Source organism: Emydura macquarii, unplaced genomic scaffold, assembly GCF_026122565.2.
Source record: "Emydura macquarii macquarii isolate MOO-44397 ecotype Brisbane River unplaced genomic scaffold, CSIRO-AGI_Emac_v2 contig_71, whole genome shotgun sequence".
In the NCBI taxonomy this organism is placed as follows: Eukaryota; Metazoa; Chordata; order Testudines; family Chelidae; genus Emydura; species Emydura macquarii.
This window is the reverse complement of record NW_027130208.1, coordinates 3,809,359-3,832,646: the sequence shown is the minus strand read 5'-3', so window position 1 is coordinate 3,832,646 and position 23,288 is coordinate 3,809,359. Positions and strand designations below refer to the sequence as shown.

The 23,288-nt window shown below is 40.8% G+C and overlaps 1 protein-coding gene across 3 annotated transcripts in view; it reads right to left on the bottom strand.

Annotated features, from left to right (window-relative positions):
* PTPRG (protein tyrosine phosphatase receptor type G) overlaps window positions 1-23,288 on the bottom strand; it is a 532,225-nt gene that overhangs the window by 18,190 nt on the left and 490,747 nt on the right. For all 3 annotated transcript variants that reach the window (XM_067541509.1, XM_067541517.1, XM_067541525.1), the window contains exons 15-22: window positions 20,472-20,563; window positions 6,123-6,219; window positions 4,732-4,814; window positions 4,461-4,595; window positions 4,065-4,199; window positions 3,456-3,628; window positions 2,383-2,518; window positions 1,880-2,026 (exon numbers count right to left, since the gene is read on the bottom strand). In XM_067541509.1, the coding sequence (XP_067397610.1) occupies window positions 1,880-2,026; window positions 2,383-2,518; window positions 3,456-3,628; window positions 4,065-4,199; window positions 4,461-4,595; window positions 4,732-4,814; window positions 6,123-6,219; window positions 20,472-20,563 (998 nt within the window). The remainder of the gene's footprint in view (window positions 1-1,879; window positions 2,027-2,382; window positions 2,519-3,455; window positions 3,629-4,064; window positions 4,200-4,460; window positions 4,596-4,731; window positions 4,815-6,122; window positions 6,220-20,471; window positions 20,564-23,288) is intronic.

Sequence of the window (23,288 nt, the reverse complement as noted above, 5' to 3'; positions counted from 1 at the left end):
CCCTCCATCCCCCCGCCCAAAACTCATCCTTTGGGACCAAGAGCTGTGTCCCCCATTTGCTGATTAATCCTTCTCTACTGATATTCCAAACCTCCAAGTGACTTCAAATAGCTGCCAATACTCACCCAGGGCAACATTTTCAAATATACAAAACCAACACAGGCCTTGTGTATACTTATGATGGCGTGTAGAGTACAGGTGCTAGACACGTAGCTATATACAGCAGTGAAAGGCTCCAGCAACAGGGAGGCAGTGGGGAAAGGCTCTGGCAGCAGGGAGCTGCTCTCCTTACCACAGCTTTTTCCCACTGCCAGAGCCTTTCACTATGGTAAACAGACTCTAAGGTCAGAAGGGACCAATATGATCATTTGGTCTGACCTCTTGCACAACGCAGGCCACAGGACCTCACCCACCCACTCCTGTAATAAACCTCTAACTTATGACTGAGTTATTAAAGTCCTCAAATCATGGTTTAAAGGACTTTAAGGTAACGAGAATCCACCACCAAGTGAGCCGTGCTACAGAGGAAGGCGAAAAACCCCCAGAGCCTTTGCCAATCTGCCCTGGGGGAAAATTCCTTCCCAACCCCAAATATGGTGATCAGTTAAACCCTGAGCATGTGGGCAAGACTCACCAGCCAGACACCCAAGAAAGAATTCTCTGTAATAACTCAGAACACACCAGCTAGGTTTGTTGCCCCCATTGCTCCCCGTGGCTCTGAGATCCTCTGAGAGGGGAGGGTCCCCGGGCTCCAACCCAAACCTGAACGTCAGCACCGCAATTTTAGAGCCTGAAAGGCCGAGCCCCACGGCCCGGACTCAGCTGTTCTGCGCCAGCCGCGAGTGTTTTATTGCATTGTAGACATGTCCGCAGGCATTTCTGAATTTGTTACCACACGTCTCTAAAAACCATCTTTGTATTTATTGTTTAGCACTTCAAAAAATGTCTCAAAATTTTTCTGTGCTGATTTTTTTTTCTCCTAATGCAATTTTTTTAATTTGGTTGTTAAGCATCTGGAATGTCACGAATGCTACAGAAACTAAGAGATTCTCACCAGTGAATTCAGAAAATGGCCTATTCATTTTTTGAATCATTTGGCAGCTGGTGTAATTTGTTTAACGGTTTCATGTCTTCAGCTGGTATTTGTCTAAGGGAGTTTAACTGTGAAAAAAGGTTCTGCACAGATTCGCCTAACGATACACAGTGACATAAAATAGTTTTAAATGTGTATAGAAAATGTAATCAGAAAATCTTAAATGGCTGGAGGCTTTTAATTCTTAAATGTGAGAAACTGGCAAACAGGGTTTGGGTTTTTTTTTAATTATGAAAATTATCTGTAATGTATTATTGGAAAAGCAACAGGTGTAGCAGCTATATGCAATGACATAGTCATCGTTTGTTTCCAGAGTCTCAAAAAAACTAATTTATCCCATACGTACAGGACTGAGGTTTTTAATTGTGCTAACACCACCATTTCCATTTGCTTTAACTAGAAAAGGTGAGACACCAAGTCTAGATCTAAAACCAATCAAATCTCAGGAGTGTTTGGATTTAGCACGTTAGTTCAAACTCCTTATAGAATGAGGAGTCAGCAGCATAGTTCAAATGAGTGCCCAGTTCTCTTTTCACACCAGTTTTACATCAGTATAACTCCATGACTTCAATAGTGTTAGGCCTAATTTACATCATTGTAACTAAGGTCATTCAATCTGAAATTTTTTCCTAAGTTCAAGAGTGTTTGGATCCAGAATTTTGGTTCAGGATCCTCTAGTTTTACCTATTGGATATGATAGCAAAGACACTCAATGTGACAGAAGGTAGGGGGTGTGTGTGTGCACGCGTGTGCAAAATCACTCCTGACCACCTGATAAAACTTTACCTTGAATTGTTTCTCTAGTTGTGTCTTTCCTCCTATTCCAGGTATGAGAATGCTGTTAACATAACTATGCAGCTGGTTTGCAGATACTTCAGTCTCCTTCCCAAGGATGGCTTCCAGCAAGGCATCATGAATAAAAATGTACTGCTCCTAGAAAGGCAACAGCAAGCAGTTTAAGAGTTAGGAGAAAATTACATCAAGCAGTGTCATTAATGAAGGTGCACAGCACATTAAAGGAAAGGGTTACATTTCCTTTTTAAAAGAAGGTCAGTCTATAAATACTGCTCAGACAAGTGTGTATGTTCCTGAGTATAATCTAAACAACACTTAAGAAGCCAAGGGAGGATCAAAAGCTTTTGGTCTTGAAAAGAGACATTCCAAATCACCAAAACGCATGGTGAAATTTATTGCACATTTAGAGAGAAGTAACTGAAAAATCTATTTCCTTTTTGATCACATCATAAAAATGAACACTGCTTTAAATTCAGTATCACTCCAATCTTTACCTCTGTCTGGACGAGGTAGTTGCGCTGTGTCCTGATGTGTTTCAGGAAACCCAGGACGTTAACTGTGCTTTTGTCTTTTATCTGTTGCAGCATGCTGTCTATCACAATGTAGGTACCAGTTCTGCCCACACCAGCACTGTGAAGGACATGACAGAAACCCTGATAATTTAGCTGCATTCAATTATATGTTAACAAGGGCAAAACAGAGTTCCTACATTTCTGTCCCCAAATTTTATTAGAACACCTTGATTCTCCTGATTATGAAAGTCGTTAAGTAACATTTTACATTCTAGGATTTTAACCATATTAAAACGTCTGCTTATAATAGCTATTTTTCCAAATGTTTGTTTACTTTTCCCTCTCTAGCTTCCTTTTTACTACATCTATAGCGATGCCCCCTACTGAATGCAACTGCTAACATCGCTGATTGTGAAATTCTATGGCTCGTGCTATGCAGGAAGTCAGACTAGATGCTCATAATGGTCATATGATGAGTCAATGGTCAGAACATCTGTGAGAGCTCCCCCATAACTAGCTCTGGGTGTCCTATTCATAGTGAATAACGTAGCTACAGAATGTACTTGTTTTTTCTGTACGAGAGCTGTCTGTAAACAGACTATTTGCCGGTAACTGTTTGCCAAGCCATCAGTGCTAACGTCTTTCAGTTCATGGGTGATATGCGAACTAATTCCTTCACTAGGTCTTTGGTTATTCACTAATCTTTATTCAGAGAGCATGACTGGTCAGCTTAAAGAAACATGATATTGTTTCTACTCCGTGGCTGGATGGCTAGAACTTTTTAAACAAACCTTAGAAATCTCTAGTGCAAATAGCAAGTACTCAGAGTTGTACATGTCATTTGCCAACACCCTCGTTTGCATCTGAAATTCATGCATGCGTCGGCACCTTGCACAAGACCTATCCATCGCTTACAGCTGATGGGTTAAGTGGGTCAAAGGCTTTACACAGGGATGAGTTTCATTCCGCTTGAATTGGTGTGTTAATAATCCGTTGTATCTGCATGTTAATAATAACCAACCTACAGTACACGTTGCATGAAAAAGTTGCCGCACCTGCAGTGTACAAGCACGGGTCCCATTTCTGGAGTCCTGGCTGCTGAAGATCTCCTCACAAAGGTTAGCACGGGCAGAGCGTATTCTGGCACTCCCATGTCAGGCCACTGCGTATAGTGATACTGAATAACCGTTCTCTCATTCTGCCGCCCTTTGGGATTTCCTTTCTGACCCTGTATGTAAAACAAACCCAACAAGAAAATAAATATTAGGAAAGAGAAAGGCATGGAAATATTTCTAACTCTACTGACATGTTCAAATGAGTGAGTGTCAGGTGAGTCTAAAATGGAGAAGTCCTCTCTTCTCCCAGCTCTGCCTCCCTTTTGATGTGGACAGAGTCCCAGGGGAGAAATGCACAGGAGAGTGGGGAAATAACAGCAACAGCAATGAGAATACCCCCTATGGTAAAGAAACATTGTACCGCTCCCCATTGAGAGGGTGGGTAATGCAGGGTAAATGCCTTCGCCAGCTATCCAGTAACCCAGGCTTCACTTAGTTATTTCTCCCCAGCTAGCTATTTAAAGTTGTACACCCAGCAGGCAGGCCCCAGGGCTTTGCTGGTATGATGCCATGCAGGAAATGAACATGAACAGAGGGGGCTCCACTCACCTTTTTCAGTTTTGTGTTCCTGACTGTGAAACGGCGGACGGTGTAGCAGGCATGGACTCTTGTGCTCTTCAGTGTGACAATGATGTTCCCGTATTCCTCACTGTTCTCTGTGGGCCAGTACTGATCACATTTTCTCTAAAGAAAGGGAGAGTTTGATGGGTGGGGGGTTGTTTCGTTTTTTTAAAAAACGTATTGAGAGTTTATTAGAAAGGGTAAAAAATAGTGACTAGTCATGTATATCTCTGTGGTGTTATTTATACATTATACAGCAAAATACTATCTGTCCATTTAAAGTTAACAGGCCAAATTCTGCCCGTTCATGAATCCGAAGGCAGGATTTAATTCATTATATTAAATAGAAAAGGGTAGTCATTAACAAGCTACACGGTCCCTTACTCTTCCTTTTTCCACCAGGTTTGTAATCATGATAATGATTCCAGTATTTTGTTCCCAAATCATTCTCCAGAAATCTTCAAATGTAGACTTTAAAGGTCCCTGGGTGGCAATGTAGGCTTTTGCTTTGTTGTAGCCCTTCAAAGAAAACCAAAATGCAAAGTAAAGATGAAAACAACATCATGGCAGACCTATTAATAATTTACAAGTAACACAGACAGGTGCCTTCCCTGTTCTGAATATTTGAGAAAAGTGCAGCAGGAGTACAACTTACATCAACATAATTAGCATTAATGTAGTCGCTGTGCTTAGAGTCTTTTCCTGGTGCAGGCCTTAGTTTCACCCTACTGTGATCATCTACGAGAAAAAACAGCAGAGAAGCACTAAGGGAGAGTACATAAAAAATGCAGGTAAAATATCTGTGGGTGATATTTACTTTGCCTGCGAATAATCTGTGTAAACCGGCTTTACGGTGATGTGAAGAGGAAGGGGAAGGGTCCGCTCTTGCAGATCGGATCGCAGGATCATAGCCTCAGGCTTTACACCAATGAGGGGGGGTTTTAGTATGTGACAGTGTCCCTTTAAATAGAAGGGAACGGTGTGCTTGGAACAGAGGTCCTATCTAAGGACCCGCCATAGTATCTGAGTGCCTGCAATCTTTGGAAGGTCTCTCCACTCCCCTTTCTGCTATTGTTTTAAATGTAAGTCTCGCAACACCGGGATGTGCTTTTATCCTCATTTTACTGATGGGGAACTGAGGCAGCGAGAGACTGACTTGCCCAAGGTCACGGAGGAAGACTGGTGGAGCAGGGAATTGACTTGAGTCTTTCAATCACTAGGCCATCCTCCCTCTTGGAGTATGTAAGTCAGAGGTTTGTATTTTTTATTTAATTAAAATCATGCTGGATTTGTCCCATTTGCATTTGGTGGTCTTGAGTGCAAAGTTTTGCATTGTGACCTTTGCCTTAGCAGGAATTCAGTACTGCTACAAAATCTCTAAGTGTGGACTGCCAGTCTCCCATCAGTTCCACATGAGAGATGACAACAGACAAAGTTATTCCACCTCCCATCTCAGACCTGGAATAATTTGCAGTACTGAAACGGACTTCAGCTTTGCAATTCTCTGAAGGATGATGAGCAAGACCTGCAATGTGCTAAGAAGGCCATTGTTTGTCCAAATCACTCTCTCTTTTGGAGCAGTTTTAAATGTGACAGACATACCAATCTTAGCTTTAGCATATTTGGGAGGATAAAGGAATCCCAAGGATCATCAATAAAACACTTTGATCCACCACACATCTCCCTTAAGTCGCTTTTCAGAGATTATTAGCATAGAGAGTTCTGGCAGTAATTTGATCTTAATTATTCAGTTGCACAGTCTTACGCAGGAGTGCCACTTTTGTAAACTAAACATGCAATATCTACTATCAAACTTTCAACGTTCTCTCTGTAAAAAGCCTGGGTGAAAATCTGACCCCATTGAAGTTAATGGCAAAGCTCCTATGGACATCAATAAGACCAGGATATCATCCCATGCTTTTAATTATTAATTGTTGTCCCGCTCTGATTAAAAACAACCTTGCTTTTCCATTCATGCACTGATCCTCTTAGAACAAAGGTTCTTGTACAATTTATCTACTGTATTTACTGTAAGTGCCCACTCACATGCTAAAATGTTGATGTATCTGTTCTTGTGCTTGTTATCTGGGTGATTGGAATGTTCTGCTGTGATGTTCATGTCGGCTGTACAGCGTTGCACTTCCTATAAAATTATTCAAATGGAAAATACATAAATGCAAAAACATTCTGTTTGTCCCATTTTACAGCCTCTCTCTGAAAACATGGTTAAACATTAACCTTTTAATTGTTTGATTTCTTTGTTGTAAGCTTTCAGTTGGGTCCAGTAAGACACATAAATCAGGGATGTTAATTGAGTGCTGGTCTCTGTTTACAGAATCACGTCTCCAGAAAGGGCGGAATTCACCCCTCTGCAAAAAAGCAGTGAAAGATCCGTACACTAGAGCTGATCAAATTAGGGGTTTCTCTCCCCCACAGAAAATGGTGACACGTTTAGTTTTCAAAAAATATTTTGATTCAAAATTGCACCACTGGTCCTCATAGGAGTCCTAGTTTAGGGGCCTTTCTCCTGCATAAGCAGAGTGCTCTCTGGCCAGACTACATCTCTCAGAATACACCAGTTTCTACTCTCTTGGTGAGAAGAAGGGGTGTGTCTTAGGAGTCACTGGCCATGGTGCATCATGGGAGATGTAGTCCAAAAAATAACTTCATCAGAAAATTTTTCACCAGCCCTTCTGTGCACCTATTTATGTTGCCTTCAACATATGGCTTTAAAGGAATTTAAGTGGTGCACTGGCCTTTTGGGAGCTGTTTGAACAGGAATTACTTGAATAAAAGAGATCTGATGGTTGTAAGTAGCACATTAAATACAACGGAGGGCACTGACTGAAAAGTAAAAAAATTTTTTTTGAAAGAAAAATGTAATTTTGTCCATGTGTAGGTACATATATTTAGGCAGTCCATCTCATTTATAAAACAGAACAAGGATCAGAGGTACAAAGGGTTTTTATGTGCTTCCAGATGCAGAGAGGTGCCTACTGGAGTTTACAAAAATGCCCAAGCAGCTTAGGTGCCTGACTTCTACTGACTTTCAGTACTCAGCATAATTCTAATGTATGTAATTAAACTGTACAATGTGGGTCAGTTAAAACAGTGGAGTAGGTGTCTTCCCCTCACAGCATAAGCATAGCAGAGATTTACCTACTGCCAGAATCATCTGAAGAGTTACAAGGTTTCAAAGAATGTCTTGCAGACTTTGCCAGTCTGACATGTCCTGTGCTAATTTGGGGTGATATTTAAATCAATTAATTCATAGACAATATCACTTTCAAGATATACTTTCTTACATGTGCTTAATCACAACCTCGAAATGTTACCACTCTTTTACAAACAGAAAAATGTCCTAATGACAAAGTTAAGAGCTTAGCATCCTTAGCATTAACATTATTATTCCATTTCTTATACACTTCTTGAAAAGAATTCAACACGTGTTTGTTTAAAGAGTTGTGGAAGAAACTATCTTTATAAGGATTTTGTGGGCCCAAGAAATCCCAAATTCTCCCTAAGGTTATGGGGATGCCAAATTATTTTGTACTTGAGGCTTCAAAAATAACAGCATAGAACCTACCTAATAAAGAAAGTCATTAGCAGTGCACAGCTGCTACAAAGATCAGGAGCTAAGTGACAGAAAATTGTCAAGAGAAATGCTATACAAACAGCAGATGTAACGGAGCTCGGAATTATGCAAACATTTCACAAAGGGGTTGCATAGCAATTTTGATATTTTCCACAGCATTTACATTTAAAAAGTGCAAAGTATACTAAAACCAAGTACATTCGGTGGCTTTTATATTCACAGGGCACTCTCCAGCGAACAGTTGCCTCTCTCTCTCTTCCATGGGGAGGAACACACTACCAGTCAAGGGGATGAGCTCAGCAAAGACAAAGAAATCCAGCCGACTCCTCAGCAGGTCTGAATGGGCATAATTCCATTTCTAGCATGGAAAAAAGTATTTTTCACTTTAATCTGTGCCCTTGTTCCAATTCTGCCTGCCAGTCCCATTATGCACAGGAGGGGAGGAATATGCTCACTTCTGGTGCTTTGGTTATACAATGTGCAATATCAGTTCAGTCTAACCACAACTAGAAAACTGATGCTGATTTTTTGTTGAATTTTAGAATTCAGATCTTTTTAAATTCATTATCATAGAAGATTAGGGATGGAAGGAACCTCAGGAGGTCATCTAGTCCAACCCCCTGCTCAGAGCAGGACAAACCCCAACTAAACCATCCCAGCCAGGGCTTGTGAAGCCGGGCCTTAAAAACCTCTAAGGATGGAGATTTCACCACCTCCCTAGGTAACCCATTCCAGTGCTTTACTACCCTCCTAGTGAAAAAGTTTTTCCTAATATCCAACCTAGACCTCCCCCACTGCAACTTGAGACCATTGCTCCTTGTTCTGTCATCTGCCACCACTGAGAACAGCCTCGCTCCATCCTCCCGGAAACCCCCTTTCAGATAGTTAAAGGCTGCTATCAAATCCCCCTTTATTCTTCTCTGCTGCAGACTAAACAAGCCTAGTTCCCTCAGCCTCTCCTCATAAGTCTTGTGCTCCAGCCCCCTAACCATTTTTGTTGCCCTCTGCTGGACTGTCTTCAACTTCTCCACATCCTTTTTGTAGTGGGGGGGCCCAAAACTAGACACAATACTCCAAATGCGGCCTCACCAGTGCCAAATAGAGGGGAATAATCACTTCCCTCGATCTGCTGGCAATGCTCCTACTAATGCAGCCCAATATGCTGTTAGCCTTAGCAATAAAGACACACTGTTGACTCATATCCAGCTTCTTATCCACTGTAACCCCTAGGTCCTTTTCTGCAGAACTGCTGTCTAGCCAGTCAGTCCCCAGTCTGTAGCAGTGCATGGGATTCTTCCAACCTAAGTGGAGGACTCTGTACTTGTACTTGCTGAACCTCATCAGATTTCTTTGGACCCAATCCTCCAATTTGTCTAGGTCACTCTGTATGTTCATTACAAAACTTTTAAAATAGTTATTAGTGTCTGAACATTTACAGAAAACTCCTGTAGAATTTAATACAGAAGAATCCAATGATGTTCTACAGGAAGGACTCTAAAGAGGTGTAAAATTTAGTAGAGAATGATATCCTTGCTAAGGAATTCTCTGTGATGATTTAAATACTGCATAGTAAATGTATCACTTTCTATTAACTTCCATAGGATTTTTTCGTAAGGGAATGATTTATAAGGTTAATCATTTTAATTACCATTTTTATGTTGATGTTGCTCTTAAAAATACTGGAAGAGTTGGAGTAATGCCACTGAAAATTCCAACTGTAACCTCCACATGGTACAGTGGCAAATACAGCTCTGGGGACTGAGTGGAATAAGTGATCAACCCTAGAAAGTGCCAGCGGGTAACTTGGCGGAGAACCATTTAGGGTAGGGCAGCTTTTTGCCCTGAGAGGAGGAAATAGCTCTCAAATTCAGGTGAATCAGGCTTGGAAGCTTTGGATGGCAGCTGATCGAGGAGAAAGCAAACTCTGAATGAAGATTGCCCCAGAGTCAGCAAAGTGGGTCAGCACCAGCAGGCGACTTGGTTCCTAGGTTTTTTGTGTATTATGGATTCTTCATGCCCGAGCCATTTAAAACATGCTACCCCACTTTGGGGTAACTGACGCACCCTCTGCTAGGCAGCAGCAACGCATTAGCAAAGACCTGGAGATTGCGGCCTGGAATGTAGGTTCACTGACAGGTAGGTCAGGAGAGGTGGTTCAGGCATGACTAGAAGGAAAATCTGTATACCATGTCTGCAGGAAACTAGGTGGTGTGGAGGCAAAAGTAAAATATTGAAAGGTGGATTTAAAATGTTTTGGTCAAAAAGCAGGAAAAAGAAAATGAATGAGGTAGCTACCGTGGTGAGCCCAGAGATTGCTCAGGCTGCCGTGAGGGTAGAAAGAAGAGGAGATCAATTGATAGCACTATGGCTGATGCTAGAGAGTAGCGTTGTGTGTGTGATGTCAGCATATATGCTGCAACAAGATAGACCTATGGAAGACGAGAAGGGCATTAGAAATGAGCTGGCAGAGTTTATGGTTCTGATTGACAGTATCATCTTGTTAGTGGTTGGTGGTGATACCAACTTCCATGTTGTTGAAGGGAGTCCCATAGAAGGAATACCAATTTGGCTGTGGTAAAAGAAATGCAGAAGGAGAGAATGGGGGGTTGTGTGGTGTTTGTTCTATGGATTTTCAATGGTGAATACATGGCTTGAAAAAAAAAAAGGAATCCCACATAGTGACATTCTACAGCAGAAAAACCAAAAACCCAAGTAGATAAGAGAACATATGAAAAAGGTGAAAGATTTAAAGATTATATAAAGGTGAGTGAATGTGCGCCAGAACAACGTTCAGTATTAATAGCTAAAATATAACTGCAATTTGAGATAACAAGAAAGAAGATGAAATTAAGGAAGAAATTGCACTGGTGTTTATAAGAGGGAGATGGGGAGAAAGGAAGAGTTCTCCCAAAACGTACTTTCATGCTTTGCCAACAACAATGAAGTCAGTGGAGAAAGAATGGAGGAAGTTTAAAGAATGTTTCATTAAGACAGTGGCGGTAACATGAGGCAGAACAAGTGGTAAGGTGGGGCACCTTCAGAGAACATGCTGGAAACAGAAGTCTGATGTACAAGAAAATTTAAGAAGAATAAATAATTATTGAAAGAGTTTGAGAAAGCAAGTAATGATAATGAGAATAAAAAAATGCATACAAACAGGCAAAAAAAGAGGCTAAAAAAGCAGGTGCAAAGGCAAGAATGGAGGCTGAAGAGGAATTGTGCAGAAAGCTGGAGGAAGATGATGGTAGGAAATTGGATGTAGGGTTGTTAAAAGAGAAGAACAATGAAATACAAAATTTGAAGACATCTGTGTGTGAAGGATGGGAACTGTGTGGTGACTAACCTTAAAAAGGTGGCAGAGGTATGGAAAAATATTGTCCAAGGCTGTTAAATGAGAAGAGAGAGTTGCAAGTGCAACCACCACCACCAATTATGGAGAAATCTCAAAAGGATCGATCTCTGCACAGCAGGTATAAGCAGCCCTGAATAAGATGAAGACTGGTGAAACAGCTGGTGAAGGTGGGATAACTGTTGATATGATCAAGGCAGTTGGAGATACTGGAGTAAAGTGACTTCATAGATTGCTATGTGTTTGCTGGGATCAAGCAAGGGTACCAGATGACAGGAGAATGGGATTGACTATGCCTTTTTGGAAGGGTAAGGGTGATGTAAATGATCCAAACACCTATTGGAGCATCACCCTGTTAAGTCAGCTTCTCAAAGTCCTTGAGAAAGTTTTGGAAGCAAAGCTAAGGTGCAACAGGTGAAGAAAAATAAAGGAGAGGAGCAACATGGCTTTAGGAAGGGAAGATGTAGTATAGACACAATATTTTCAATGAAACAGAAGTTTGAAAGAAAGATAAATGGAGAATATTACTGCTATGTAGCATTTATTGATCTTGAAAAAGCATATGAGTTGTTTCCACAAGAGCTGGTGTTTGGAATATTGAGATGGGGACGGGAGGAAGACTTCAAGAAGTGGAGATGGTTGGTTTTGGACACTTTGTGATTAGTGTGGATATTAGTGAGACACGGTACGCCCGATTTGCAGATTAATAAGGTTTAATGTGCAAGGTTTTTTATAAATATACTAGTTAGATACAAAGCTTAAAATTAATTACAATATATCATACTCACTAAGCCTGGAGAGCTAAGCAGTCACTTAGAAGGCTGTATACAGGAACGGCTTTTTTTAGGGGCCCCGCCAGGGAGTTAGTGGCCTTTGGTCCAACCGGCAGCACCTCCCGCGGAGTCAGGTGTTGATGGAGCGCCCCCTTTGTTTAAGTGGTAACTACTTATACTTTTTATATATAATTTTTATTTAATTATTTTTTTATTATTATATATGCTAATTATTTACATTGGGTTTTTATTTTTAATTACATTTTATTTTTATTATAATAATTGGGGTTGCTATAATAATTGAATGCTATGCTAAGCCTGTAGGACAGAGGTCAAGCAACTCAAATTGTACTGGGCCTCCAACAGAGATGACAAAGGAACTGTATGAAGAGTCAAGAGCTGAGGTGGTAACAATACAGGGAATTTCAGAATGATAGTGGGACTGAGACAAGGCAGGTGCTGAGTCCACCTCTCTTCATCCTAGTTATGAAGTTAATTAGTAGAAGAAACAAGCCTGTGGGGAGACAGAGAAAACTAACGTATGTTGATGGACTGGCATTTCTGGCTGACACCAAAGAGAAACTGGCAAATATGGTATCAGAGTGGGCATCTGTGTCTGAAAACCAAGGTTTGAATGTAACACAGAAAAAAAACTGAAGTTATGCAAGTAGGAAAGGTAGATGAACAGGTGTTGATTGAAGGTTCAGGAGAGAAGCTGAATCAGAAGAATTTGTGCACTTGGGAAGTATGCTTAGTGAGATCTGAGAGAGATCTGTAGAATTGAAAAGAACCACTGAATGTATGTGAATGGCAGTTAAAAAGGTGGCAGGAGTACTGTAGGCCTGGCAATTAAGTAACAAACCGAAAAGAAAAGCATATGCTGCATGGGTTTGTCCCTGGATGCTCTATGGTTTGGAAACGGTGGGTCTTACGTAGATGGAAGAAAAGAAGATACAGGTAGTAGAAAATAATGTACTCTGGAGAATGACAGGCAAACGGAGGGTACACTGAGTGCACATGCTAAAATCAGAGGAAAGATGAACTTGGGACTCTCAGTGATGGACGGGCTGGAGGGCACATGTTTGAGGTGGGCTGGAGACGTGACAAAAATGGGAGAAGAATGACAAGCAAAGAGAGCATGGAAAGAAGAGGACAACAAGAAAAGATGTGGAGAACCAAGTATACGATGAAAGACTTTGTCAAGAGAAAAGGACTGGAACTCCAAAACCTATGAACCATGCCATGGAGCCGAAGGAGTGGCAAAGAACTGTGAGCATCTCTGACTCCGTGAAAATGGGAAAAGGAGTGGAGTATGTTGATGTTGTCTATTTTCTCAACCGTACTGTGCTCCCAGCTGGCTAATAAAAAGTTAGTAGAGGGGTGAGATCAGGCATAAATCGGTGACAAATGTGGCTGTGAAACAAGAGGTCTGACCCAGTGAGAGCTCATTATTTGAAGATGTCTTTTCTTAACAGATAAAACTCAGAGAGGGTGTTAGTGCCTCTGAACTGCCAAAATGCAGGAGAATGAAGTCCTCTGCCTATCCATTGCACAGGCAGAGGAAAGGTAACCTCTTCAGGCAAAGCTCCTTGACACTACCTCCTGCCAACATGCCACAACTTTTTTTCTTATGGGATAGTTTAAAGGAGAGAGGGCAGCTAGCCTCCAGGGCCCATTTGGTCCTTGCCCTCTCTGCTGAGGATGTGATTGAGGTTTTGTGATCCTCCACCAAGACCTGGACTGAGGACATCAGCTTGTTTCACATAGGCCACCAAACAAAGACCTAATATCCCCAAGGAATAGCACTGTTGTCAGTGAAGCACTACAAGAGTTCTGTTCCTTCTCTACAATAGGAACTCTTCTCCCAGCACAAATTTCCCTCAGCTGCCTCAGTCACACTGGCAGGATGGGTCAGTTATTATTATTTGCTTTTACAGTAGCATTCACAATGTCTTCCAACATGTAGTGAGAGACAGTCCCCGCCTCAAAGAGCTTGCAGTCTCAGAAAACATGTGGCAAAGGGATAAAACAATCAACTGTTTCTAAAAACATAATGATCATTTATCTCGAAATGTCCCACTTAGATGGCTAGCTTCCTACAGGATTCATGGTACAGATGGATCTTCAGGAGGAGTCTGAAAGAGGACAGTTGCTTTATGAACTAGTTCAGGGAGGGTGTTCCCTGGAGAAGAGGCAGTGTGGAAAAAAGTACAAAACCAGTTGTCTGAGAAGTGCTCAAATGAGGTGGGGAGATCAAGACTGACAGAGCAAAAAGTGGTAAGAGATAGCAGAAATGCAGGGAGTAGCACAAAGATGAAAGGTCTTGAAACCTAAAATATGGTGGAAAATCCAGTGGCGAGATTCAAAGAGGAGTGTAACATTCTCAGAAATGTAGGCAAGGAAGACGATCTTAGCAGCTACATTTCACATAGTCTTGTGGGTGTCAGAGAGACCAGGGGCAGGCGGCTGCAGTCAACACGACAGGAGACGATGAAGGCAGATACAGTAGAACTATAGTTACTTTCCATCCCACAATGTCACTATCTCTTCTGTATATTTCATTCTGCAGGTTTTAATGCATTTGTTGTTCTTCTGCTCTATGTAAAACTGCATTAATTTGGGGCCAAATAAATCCTGAGATCCCTGCTGTGTTTTATTCAGGTAAACTGCACTTTCAGCTTGACTGTGCATGGAGTGAGAACCTCGGGGTTTAATGGAAGGGATTCTTGTTGGATTCTTCTGGGCAATGGGCTCCGGAGAATTCTCTCTTTATCCTCCTTGGTCTTTTTTTACTGAATTCAATTCAGACTAGCAAGTGTATTGGTGTCCTGTATGTTTAGCTTCTCAGAACACACTAGTGTTTGAACATGAAAGTATACATGCTCTTGTTTTGTCTTTTTAAACTTATCACTGACAACTCAAGAAACCAATGTACCTGCGTTCAATCAACCTTCAGTTACTATAAGAGATGTTATGCTCTGTGCTATAATGACTAATATAGCTTTTAATTAATGGTCCGTGCAAATGCTAATTGGAAACTAATATACCAGGGTTTAATGACTCATTTTCATTGCCTTTCTGAAACAAGTTCCAGATTAGTTTTATAAACTTTAAAATTTAAGTGTAAAATCAAATCGCTACATATCTGCTAATATGAATGAATGAATGAATTAAGTTTCCCTGGAACGCTGATTTGTGGACACTACACATTTGTCTCCCACTGTTGTAGGTCAGTTGCCTTTCTATCAGCAGCAGAGTTGTAGGCATATGAACAATGAACGGGAGGTTACATGAATGGATGAAAAGGCCACCATTTATAAGTGAAAATAAGGAAAGATCAGTAGTTATGTTTGGAAATTATTTTTGGTATGTTCAGGATGAAAGTAGCTAGTTCATTCATCATTAAGATCATTTTTATCATGGCCCCAAATTCTTGTGTGCCAGCTTTTTGTAATTCTTGCAGCTGGCCCTGCCTTATCATGGCAAGGGCTAAGAGGACATACTGATATACACCTAGGAGTTTGCAAGGATCTAGCTAGCATAGGTACAATAAAGACTCTTCTAAGAATCTAGCACAAGTATAAATCCTTCAATAACATTAAACAGAGGGGTGGTTGGGAATAGTCTATACAGAAGCAAGGAAAATGCAAACAAACTACTCAAGCTAATATAGAAGCGATAATAGACAGTGATAGAAGGGGTAGACGATAGGTAATTTAAAAATAATTAAAAATGTAAATGATTCCGAATCATCCAGCTGTGCACACAGCTAACCTATGTGACCATGTAACTGTATGACTGTTACTCCCATCGTCACATTTCCTTTTCCCTCCGACTGTTTGTACACTTGCTTATAGCATCTTCTCTTTCATTAGCGCATGAGCAGCAGGGACCACGTCAACCTATCTGTATGTACAGCACTGAACATGACGGGGCCCTCATCTTGACTGAGGCTTTCACGTGATACCATAATATAAACAATTAGTAATAGAAAGTCCAGGATTTGGACTATCCTGAGGTGCTGTTTCCCTTGAATTTTGTTTGTCAATTTACAATAACGGTTTCCTGGGGTTAAACATTCAAGCAAGGTAATCAGAATATTGGATTTCAGGAAGAGCCTATAATAGACTGTAGATGTCCCTCCATCAGGCAGCATCACCAGACATGCATCTTTTGGTCTTTCCAGTCTATCCCGCCTCATAAGATCGATAAAATATGGTAGTTCACAGACTGGGATATTGAAATGTTAACCAGTGACTGTGGCAGCTTTGGGCCAGATCTACACTCAAAACTTTTGCTGGTATAGTAATGTCAGTTACGAGCGGGATTTTTCTTCTTTAATGACATTTTTATACTGGCAAAAGCCCGAGTTTTGATGGAAGTTTACCAGCAAAAGCCTGTTTTTGGCCAGCATAGGCTGTGTCTACGCTAGGGGGTGTGCTGATACAATTATCCTAGCATAGTTACACCGGCAAACTTCTTCTAGTGTAGGCTAGGCTTCAGGCCCAATGGGAGTTAGGCAGCTAAATGTCTTGGAGGAACTGGGCCTCAGTATCTTGGGAAAAGTTTGGAAACGCAATGATTTCTCAGTCTTCAGCAGAGCTCTTCAGAGCACAGAAACATGATAGATCCCTTTATAATAAAGATCCAGTGACATCCAAACGGCAACAGCTGCAAGGACAAAGTTAGCAGAGCCATGCCATATCTCAGGAGACAGGATTTATGCCATTTTCTTATATTTCAGAGCTTCCAGAGAAGGTGCCAGCAGCGTATAAAGATATTTTCAATTTATGTGATGAGGGAGGTAGACAGCCTGATTTCAGTTCAGCTAGCCAGCTTCGACTCCAAATTGGCAGTGAATCATCACCCTCACGCGTCCACAGGCAGAAGACAGGTCTGAGAAGATTATATTTACCCATTCTAATCTTTCCAGCTGCAGGGCTGACCCACCCACTAAAGAATTAGAGGCGGCAAATAAAATTATCCAATCTATGAAATCCAAATAGCGTATTATACTATACAAATTCATAGCTGGCTCTACGGGGACTTCCTGGCCTAATATTCCTTCTTAGAGCCAAAGGACACAGTGAGGCTAACAAAACTCACTGTCTTACTCTGGTAATAGGCCAGACTGAAGATAAAAAGAGAGGGTCCTTTTTGGGGGGGCGGGGGGGGGGAAAGAGATTTAGGAGCTTTCGCCTTGTGTATACGGGATCTCTCAGGGCCAAATCCAGCAACACCCAATGGAGTCTGACTGTGCAGAGGTGGAGGAATTCTCTCTCAGGCTCCCCCTCTTGCCTCCCTCCCTCCCGCCTCCCTCTCTGGTGGATTGGATTGGCCTACTGATTCACATATTTGAAGAAGCACCTCCCCACATTCCTGGTAGGGCACCTGGAGTCACCAGAGAACATTACTGCATTGCATACGGGGGATGGGTCACCCAAATCCTACCCCAATGATGCAGTGTAGACACAATGAACCAGATGCAACCTAGGACCTCTGTGCCACTGGAAAAAGGTGCTGGAGCTGTTTCTTAGGAAGCAATCCAAAAAGGGATTTCCATCCCACTAGATTTCACGGGACTTTTACTGTTATGCATTTATATTCTTCAGGGTTGGAGCAAGACCAGAAATCCTATTTTAGACATTGCAAGAGGATGTTCAGAAAGCACCATGGACAACCAGCCACTGTGGACAGTATTTTAAAAGGCTGTTTTGTGGGTCCATCAGGTTTTGACTTTAATTTCTAGTTACTTCAAAAATAATAAATTCCTTGTTCTCAAGGTTAACCTTAGCCATTCTGTATACATAAGAAAGACTAGTTAACTAGACAATAAAGCAATCTACATGCGGCATGATTCCCTGTTGGGAATATGGATGTATTTGAATCCACCTTCCAGGAGAAGCTTTGTGAGTTCAAAGGCCTTTTCTTCTTTCACATGAAATGCTCCACAAGCATATTCATAAAATATTTCACTGTAATTACAGCTCCTTTTAAAAGAGAGGCAATGTTGAGTATTTAGACAATTTGCTTCCAAAGGAATTCTCATCATATAATGAAACTTCCCATACAACTCAAGGCAAGCTCCCAAAGACACAGGAGAGGATTTATACCAAAAATATTAATCAAACATAAGAGAACTTATGCCTTCTGCACAGGTCACACACACCACACGTGTTCCCAGCATGCTCATTTCCCTCTTCAGTTTATTTCACAAAGAGGAACATTTCCTATTGCAGAATTTTTGGAAGCTACTTTGGGACCTCTTCTCTCACACAAATGTCCCCATGTATTAATAGGACTGTCTCTCTTTGGAAAACTTACTGCTTTTGCTGTGCTGGGTACAATTCTTTCAGCATCTAGGCTCCTGTTTTCTCCTCTTCTACTTTCATTTTACAGACAGAAGGTAAAATTTTCAAAAACGCTTACATGACTTAAGAATATGAGTCCCATTTCAGACATGACTTAGGCACTAAGGAAGCTGAATCCCACTGACTGTCAATGAGATGTAGGCTCCGAAGACAGAAAGTCACTTTTGAAAATGGGATTTAAGACTTCTAAGTCACTTCGATGTGTCTGAAAATATTACCCCGTGTTCTTATCGATCCACTCAGGCCTCACTCCCCACTCACAGCACTGAAAATCACGAACAATTCCACTGGTGTCTATGGAATTACTTTGGGAGTGAAACTGATGTGAGAGGAGAATCAGGTCCCATCGTGAATCAACAAGAGACCTGACGCAACAAAAGGAAGCTTTGTTACCTCACAACTGTATCAATCCACAGTCTTTTCAAGATGATCCTGCTATTCATGCTTTCCCTCTCTTTCAGGAGGAGATTTCATTTTTACTTGCACTTAAGGAAACCTAGGCCAAACTCTGTTCTCTCTTACATCAGTATACATTTGGAGTAACTATAGTGACTTCAAAGGAGTTGCTCCAGATATACACCAGTGCAGAGAGCAGGGTTTGGCCTGTGGAATAATTACTCCACAAAGAAAATAACTTCCCTTCAGAGGAGATAGTGAACTCCCAAGAAGAGAACTAATTGACTCTCTCTGCTGATTAGCTACCATGGAGTAGCAGTCACAGAGGGGAGTTCCTCTATGAAGGGGAGAAAGGGACTATTACAGCAGTGTTTTCCTCTACTGAAAACACAGGTGGAAGATGTCCAACGTTTGTTAATAACGATGATTTTGAGACAGCTGAAGCAAAGCCTCTATTAAGTCAGATCAAGTTTACAGATGTGTAGCTGATTATTTTGAATAATTAAATGGTGTCAAAAGCAGCTGTGATGAATAGCACTGGGGTCTCAATTCATAAATAATTGAGAAGACTGAGTCGCATTTGATCATTCTGATCAAATTCTGCTCTCTGGAGGATAAATGTTTGTCCTGAATACCATCAACATTGTTAAATGCCTCTGTATTCCTGCTCAGTCATCCAGCCAGCAGTCAATCGAACTAAATCACTTTAACACCTCACGCATTTGCTGTTCTCATGAATACAAAATGTTTATGACTGACACAATAGTTTTTGGGTATCTGACAATGCAGCCACTCACACGGACTGCAAACAAACAGCGGCAGCAAATGTTTTAAATGATCCCATTAAGACAACTCCTGCATATAGTATTGTCTTTATTGCATTCAGCGACGAGGCTTTAGATATTAGACCACCAATTTTGTTACGTTGTTATGTTTATAAATACAGCTGCCTTTATGATCCATCCATAACATTTTAAAATAGGCATATATTGATGAATAGCACCTATTCTTGTTTCCTTTGGCCTCCCCAAAGGCAATGCCACAGCTGCATACCATTTACCAGATTTCTCAGCTGAAAATGCTTCATATTTACCAGTATTTCCAAACCTCAATTGTGAACTGATTGAAAGGAACCCCTGAAAATGGTACTATTAATGCAAGCTACAGAATAATTGTTTTCCTTCATAAGTGCCTGGGATTAAAACCCTCATTCACACTGATGAGGGTTTACTCCTGTGAGTCATTCTATGGGCATCACCGAGGCTACCCACATTACTCAGCATGTGAAAGGACTGCAGGTTCAATCCGTTATTGAGCACTAAACTCCGAAACCTATTTGTTACTAGGTGTAGAACACGTAAGTGTCACGTACCTGGACTTACTTAGAGAGATAAAGGGCAGTATTCTGACCTCAGTTCCACTTTGATGGAGGTGTTCCAGATTTACACTGACATAACTGAGATCTGAATCTGGCCTAGTTATTTTAAGGTATCTGTAGCAAGATGTAACTTTCAAAATATTCACGTAATATAAATACCGTGGGCCAACCTGGAAGCCCTTACTCAGTTTTCACTTTGACAAAAAGCCTGATGACATCAGTGGGAGTTTTTCTGACTAAGAAGTGAGTAAAAAACTGAATAAGGACTTTGGGATGTGGCCCAACATAAACAGGTATGAGTGGCAATTTCTGTGGTCATGTTTAACATTTCTTACTAAGGGTCAGATTTTACCACCCTACCTCACACTGAGTTGTACCTTACTCCTCATGGGCTACTCAAGAAGTAAAGTACTATGAAGTGTGAGCAAAGGTAGCAAACGTTGGCCCTCTGTGATTAGAATGAACTACAGCTTGTCCCTTGCTGTGAGTATACCGAATGTTTAGTTATGCTATTAAGGGAGAATGAAACTTACCTCAAAGTCTTCTGAGAATCCATGCTGGTTATTAGAATAGAGCTCACTGATATGTTTAATGAACTGTTTGACAGGAATGGCTTCCATGTCATCTGTCGAAAGAGAAAGATATTCAGAGTTGCTAGGTAATATTTTTTCTGTAAATAAGCCTGTTTCATACCTGATCCTGTGAGATCCATAATTCCATCTACAACCTCAGGTCAAAGGGTATTTTATTTGTGCCTTATTTGAATTCTCTAGTGGCACGGTTTGTAGTGTATAGACATGCAGGAGATCCTCGCGTATCTGTTACCAACTGCTGGGTGAGATTGCTCACGCTACATACGTAATCCTAGACATTGAGTGGTGTGAATCACCTATTTTTGGCCTGGTATTGCATTTTTGCATTTAGCACAAGCAAAGTTACAGTAACATTTTGTCCATTATACTTTTGGGAGTATTTTAACTGGGGATATTTTAAAAATGACAGTTGTTGTGAGGGTCTCCTCAGATAAAGTGACAATCAAAAACGGGGGCACTTTTGTGGTGACCCATTCTTTAGGCATCACAGAATAGCCACACAAAAGACACAAGTATACCTTAAAAAAATGGGCCTTGAATCACCGCTGACAGCTCCTGACTGAGCAGCGACACAGGTGTATTTCTTGGAGTGGAGGAATTTCTTCTTTTTAATTTACAGTACCGTAGTCTCCAAATGAATTTGTAATGCAATACTATAGGAGCATCATTTACATTCACTTGGAGCAACAGAACAGCTGGGATAGAGTCATTGGCATTTTCTCTTCACTCCAAACACTGTTCCTAACATAGCACATTCATTCCACTGGACTGCTGAACACAGCAATTTATACTCCGTATGGCAATCAGTCATGAACAAACACTTTGAATGATGAAGAAATCAAACATTTTGACTGACGAAATAAAAACCAAGGACGTATCTGGTGTCCTGACAGAAGTTCCTGAGAAATCAAGACATCATGAAAAACTAGGACAGTCCTGGTAAAATCCTGTAAAACCTCCTCAGGCAGGGCTTGTCTAGTGGAACAATTAGTGCCGGACAAACTGGGTGTAACTCTAGAGCACACTAAGTGTTTGTGTGGAACCTGCTACCATGCACTGAAAGTTCTCTAATGAGCATTGACCTAATCCTGTCTCAGAGTGCAGTAAAGCAAAGCACACTCTGGAATTTTTAATATGTGGTAGCAGGATCCACATGGACAAAGCGTGTGTTACATGCTAGTGAGCTGCAGATTTACACCCTGTTCATTTAGACAAGCTCTCATATTTCTGGGGTCTCAATGTCGCTACATTCACCTCTTCAATTGGTAAAATCCCTGTGCTTTCCAGGAGTAATGAGTTAATGTTCGCAGTATGGCATTTGGAAAAGGTAAAGCACTACAACACAAAAGTGTGATTATTTTCTGCATGTGCAATAACTTATTGCCTGATGGCTACTACTGTCTGATTGCAACATTCAATGGCAATATTTAGACATTTACGAACTGTATTTAATATCCCTCTGAAGATTACACGTGGCTTATGTTTCCTTCAAGTATCTGATGTATTTCTCTTCTCTTTAGCACCCATATGGTTTGTGCTACAGCTGCATTATCTGCATTCTCTCGCTTTTCAAAAAAATCTATATTACTATGGAAAAAAATCCAAATATTTCTACAGATACATAGCAAAATTTAAAGATAAACAAAGAGACATGTAACATTTACTGTATTCAGAGTGAAAGATCTTTGGCAAACTAATAAACCTCTAAGCTTTCACATATGCTTTTTTTTTAAGCAAAGGGTACAAATATATCTGTATGTGTAAATGAGGTTCTACTTTGGCAAGAATTTCATAGATCCAGCCCTGACAATCTTATTTTTCTCTGGTTGATGGCAGTTACTAATGACCATGTTGTCATTACTCCTCTGCTTTCATTTTCTTGAGTAAGGCTCTGAAGTAGATTTTGCCTTTATTGATGTTGTCAAACTTGAATCAGTTTTAGAAGAAAATATCATCTTTAGTCAATTTTATTTTCAGGGGCAATTATTTAAAATGTGTTTGTAATCTGATCACCTCATCATGGTAATGTTACTTTAAATAGCCACGTGCAGATTTACTACATACTATTAAGGCATTTTATATAACATTTGGTAAGAGAATGCTCATTTTTGCAAACAGCCTTTGAATACAGCATCGCTAGCGATTTACAATATTTAAATACCAACAAGGATATATTATAACATTTAGAGTATAACATTAAGATTCATTTATGTTCTCACAGCCAAGACATTTGTGAATTCATGGACCAGAGGGGACAGTGGTGCCAAGAGCATACAAAAGAATCTTTCCCCTCCCACAAAGAAAAGTATGTCCTGAACTTCCTTGAAAATAACCTTTGCTGTCCTAAGAAATTCACATAATACAAAAATCACAGGAAAAAAAATGCTCATTATTATTATTTATTTGTGCTGCAGTAGAACCTAGAGACCCAGCTGAGATCGGGGACCCACTGCATTAGGTCAGGGTGTCAAATTCAATTTTGCAGAGGTCAACACTCCATTTTTAATTATGGCCTGTGGCCCCACGCATACATTTAGGATGACAAACTCCCTTCAAGCTATTGAATTCCACCTGATTTCAATGAAAATTTAGCACCAAAGATCACGGACAGAATATGGTCCTTATGTATTAAATAAACTTTTAGCTGTCATTTTAACTCAGTGACAAAATATCCCCACCTTTTTAACCACTGCTAATTCTGCTCTTTCTTTTTTTTCCATCCCCATGCAGCTTTCTCTGACTCTTTTCCTTCCCGTC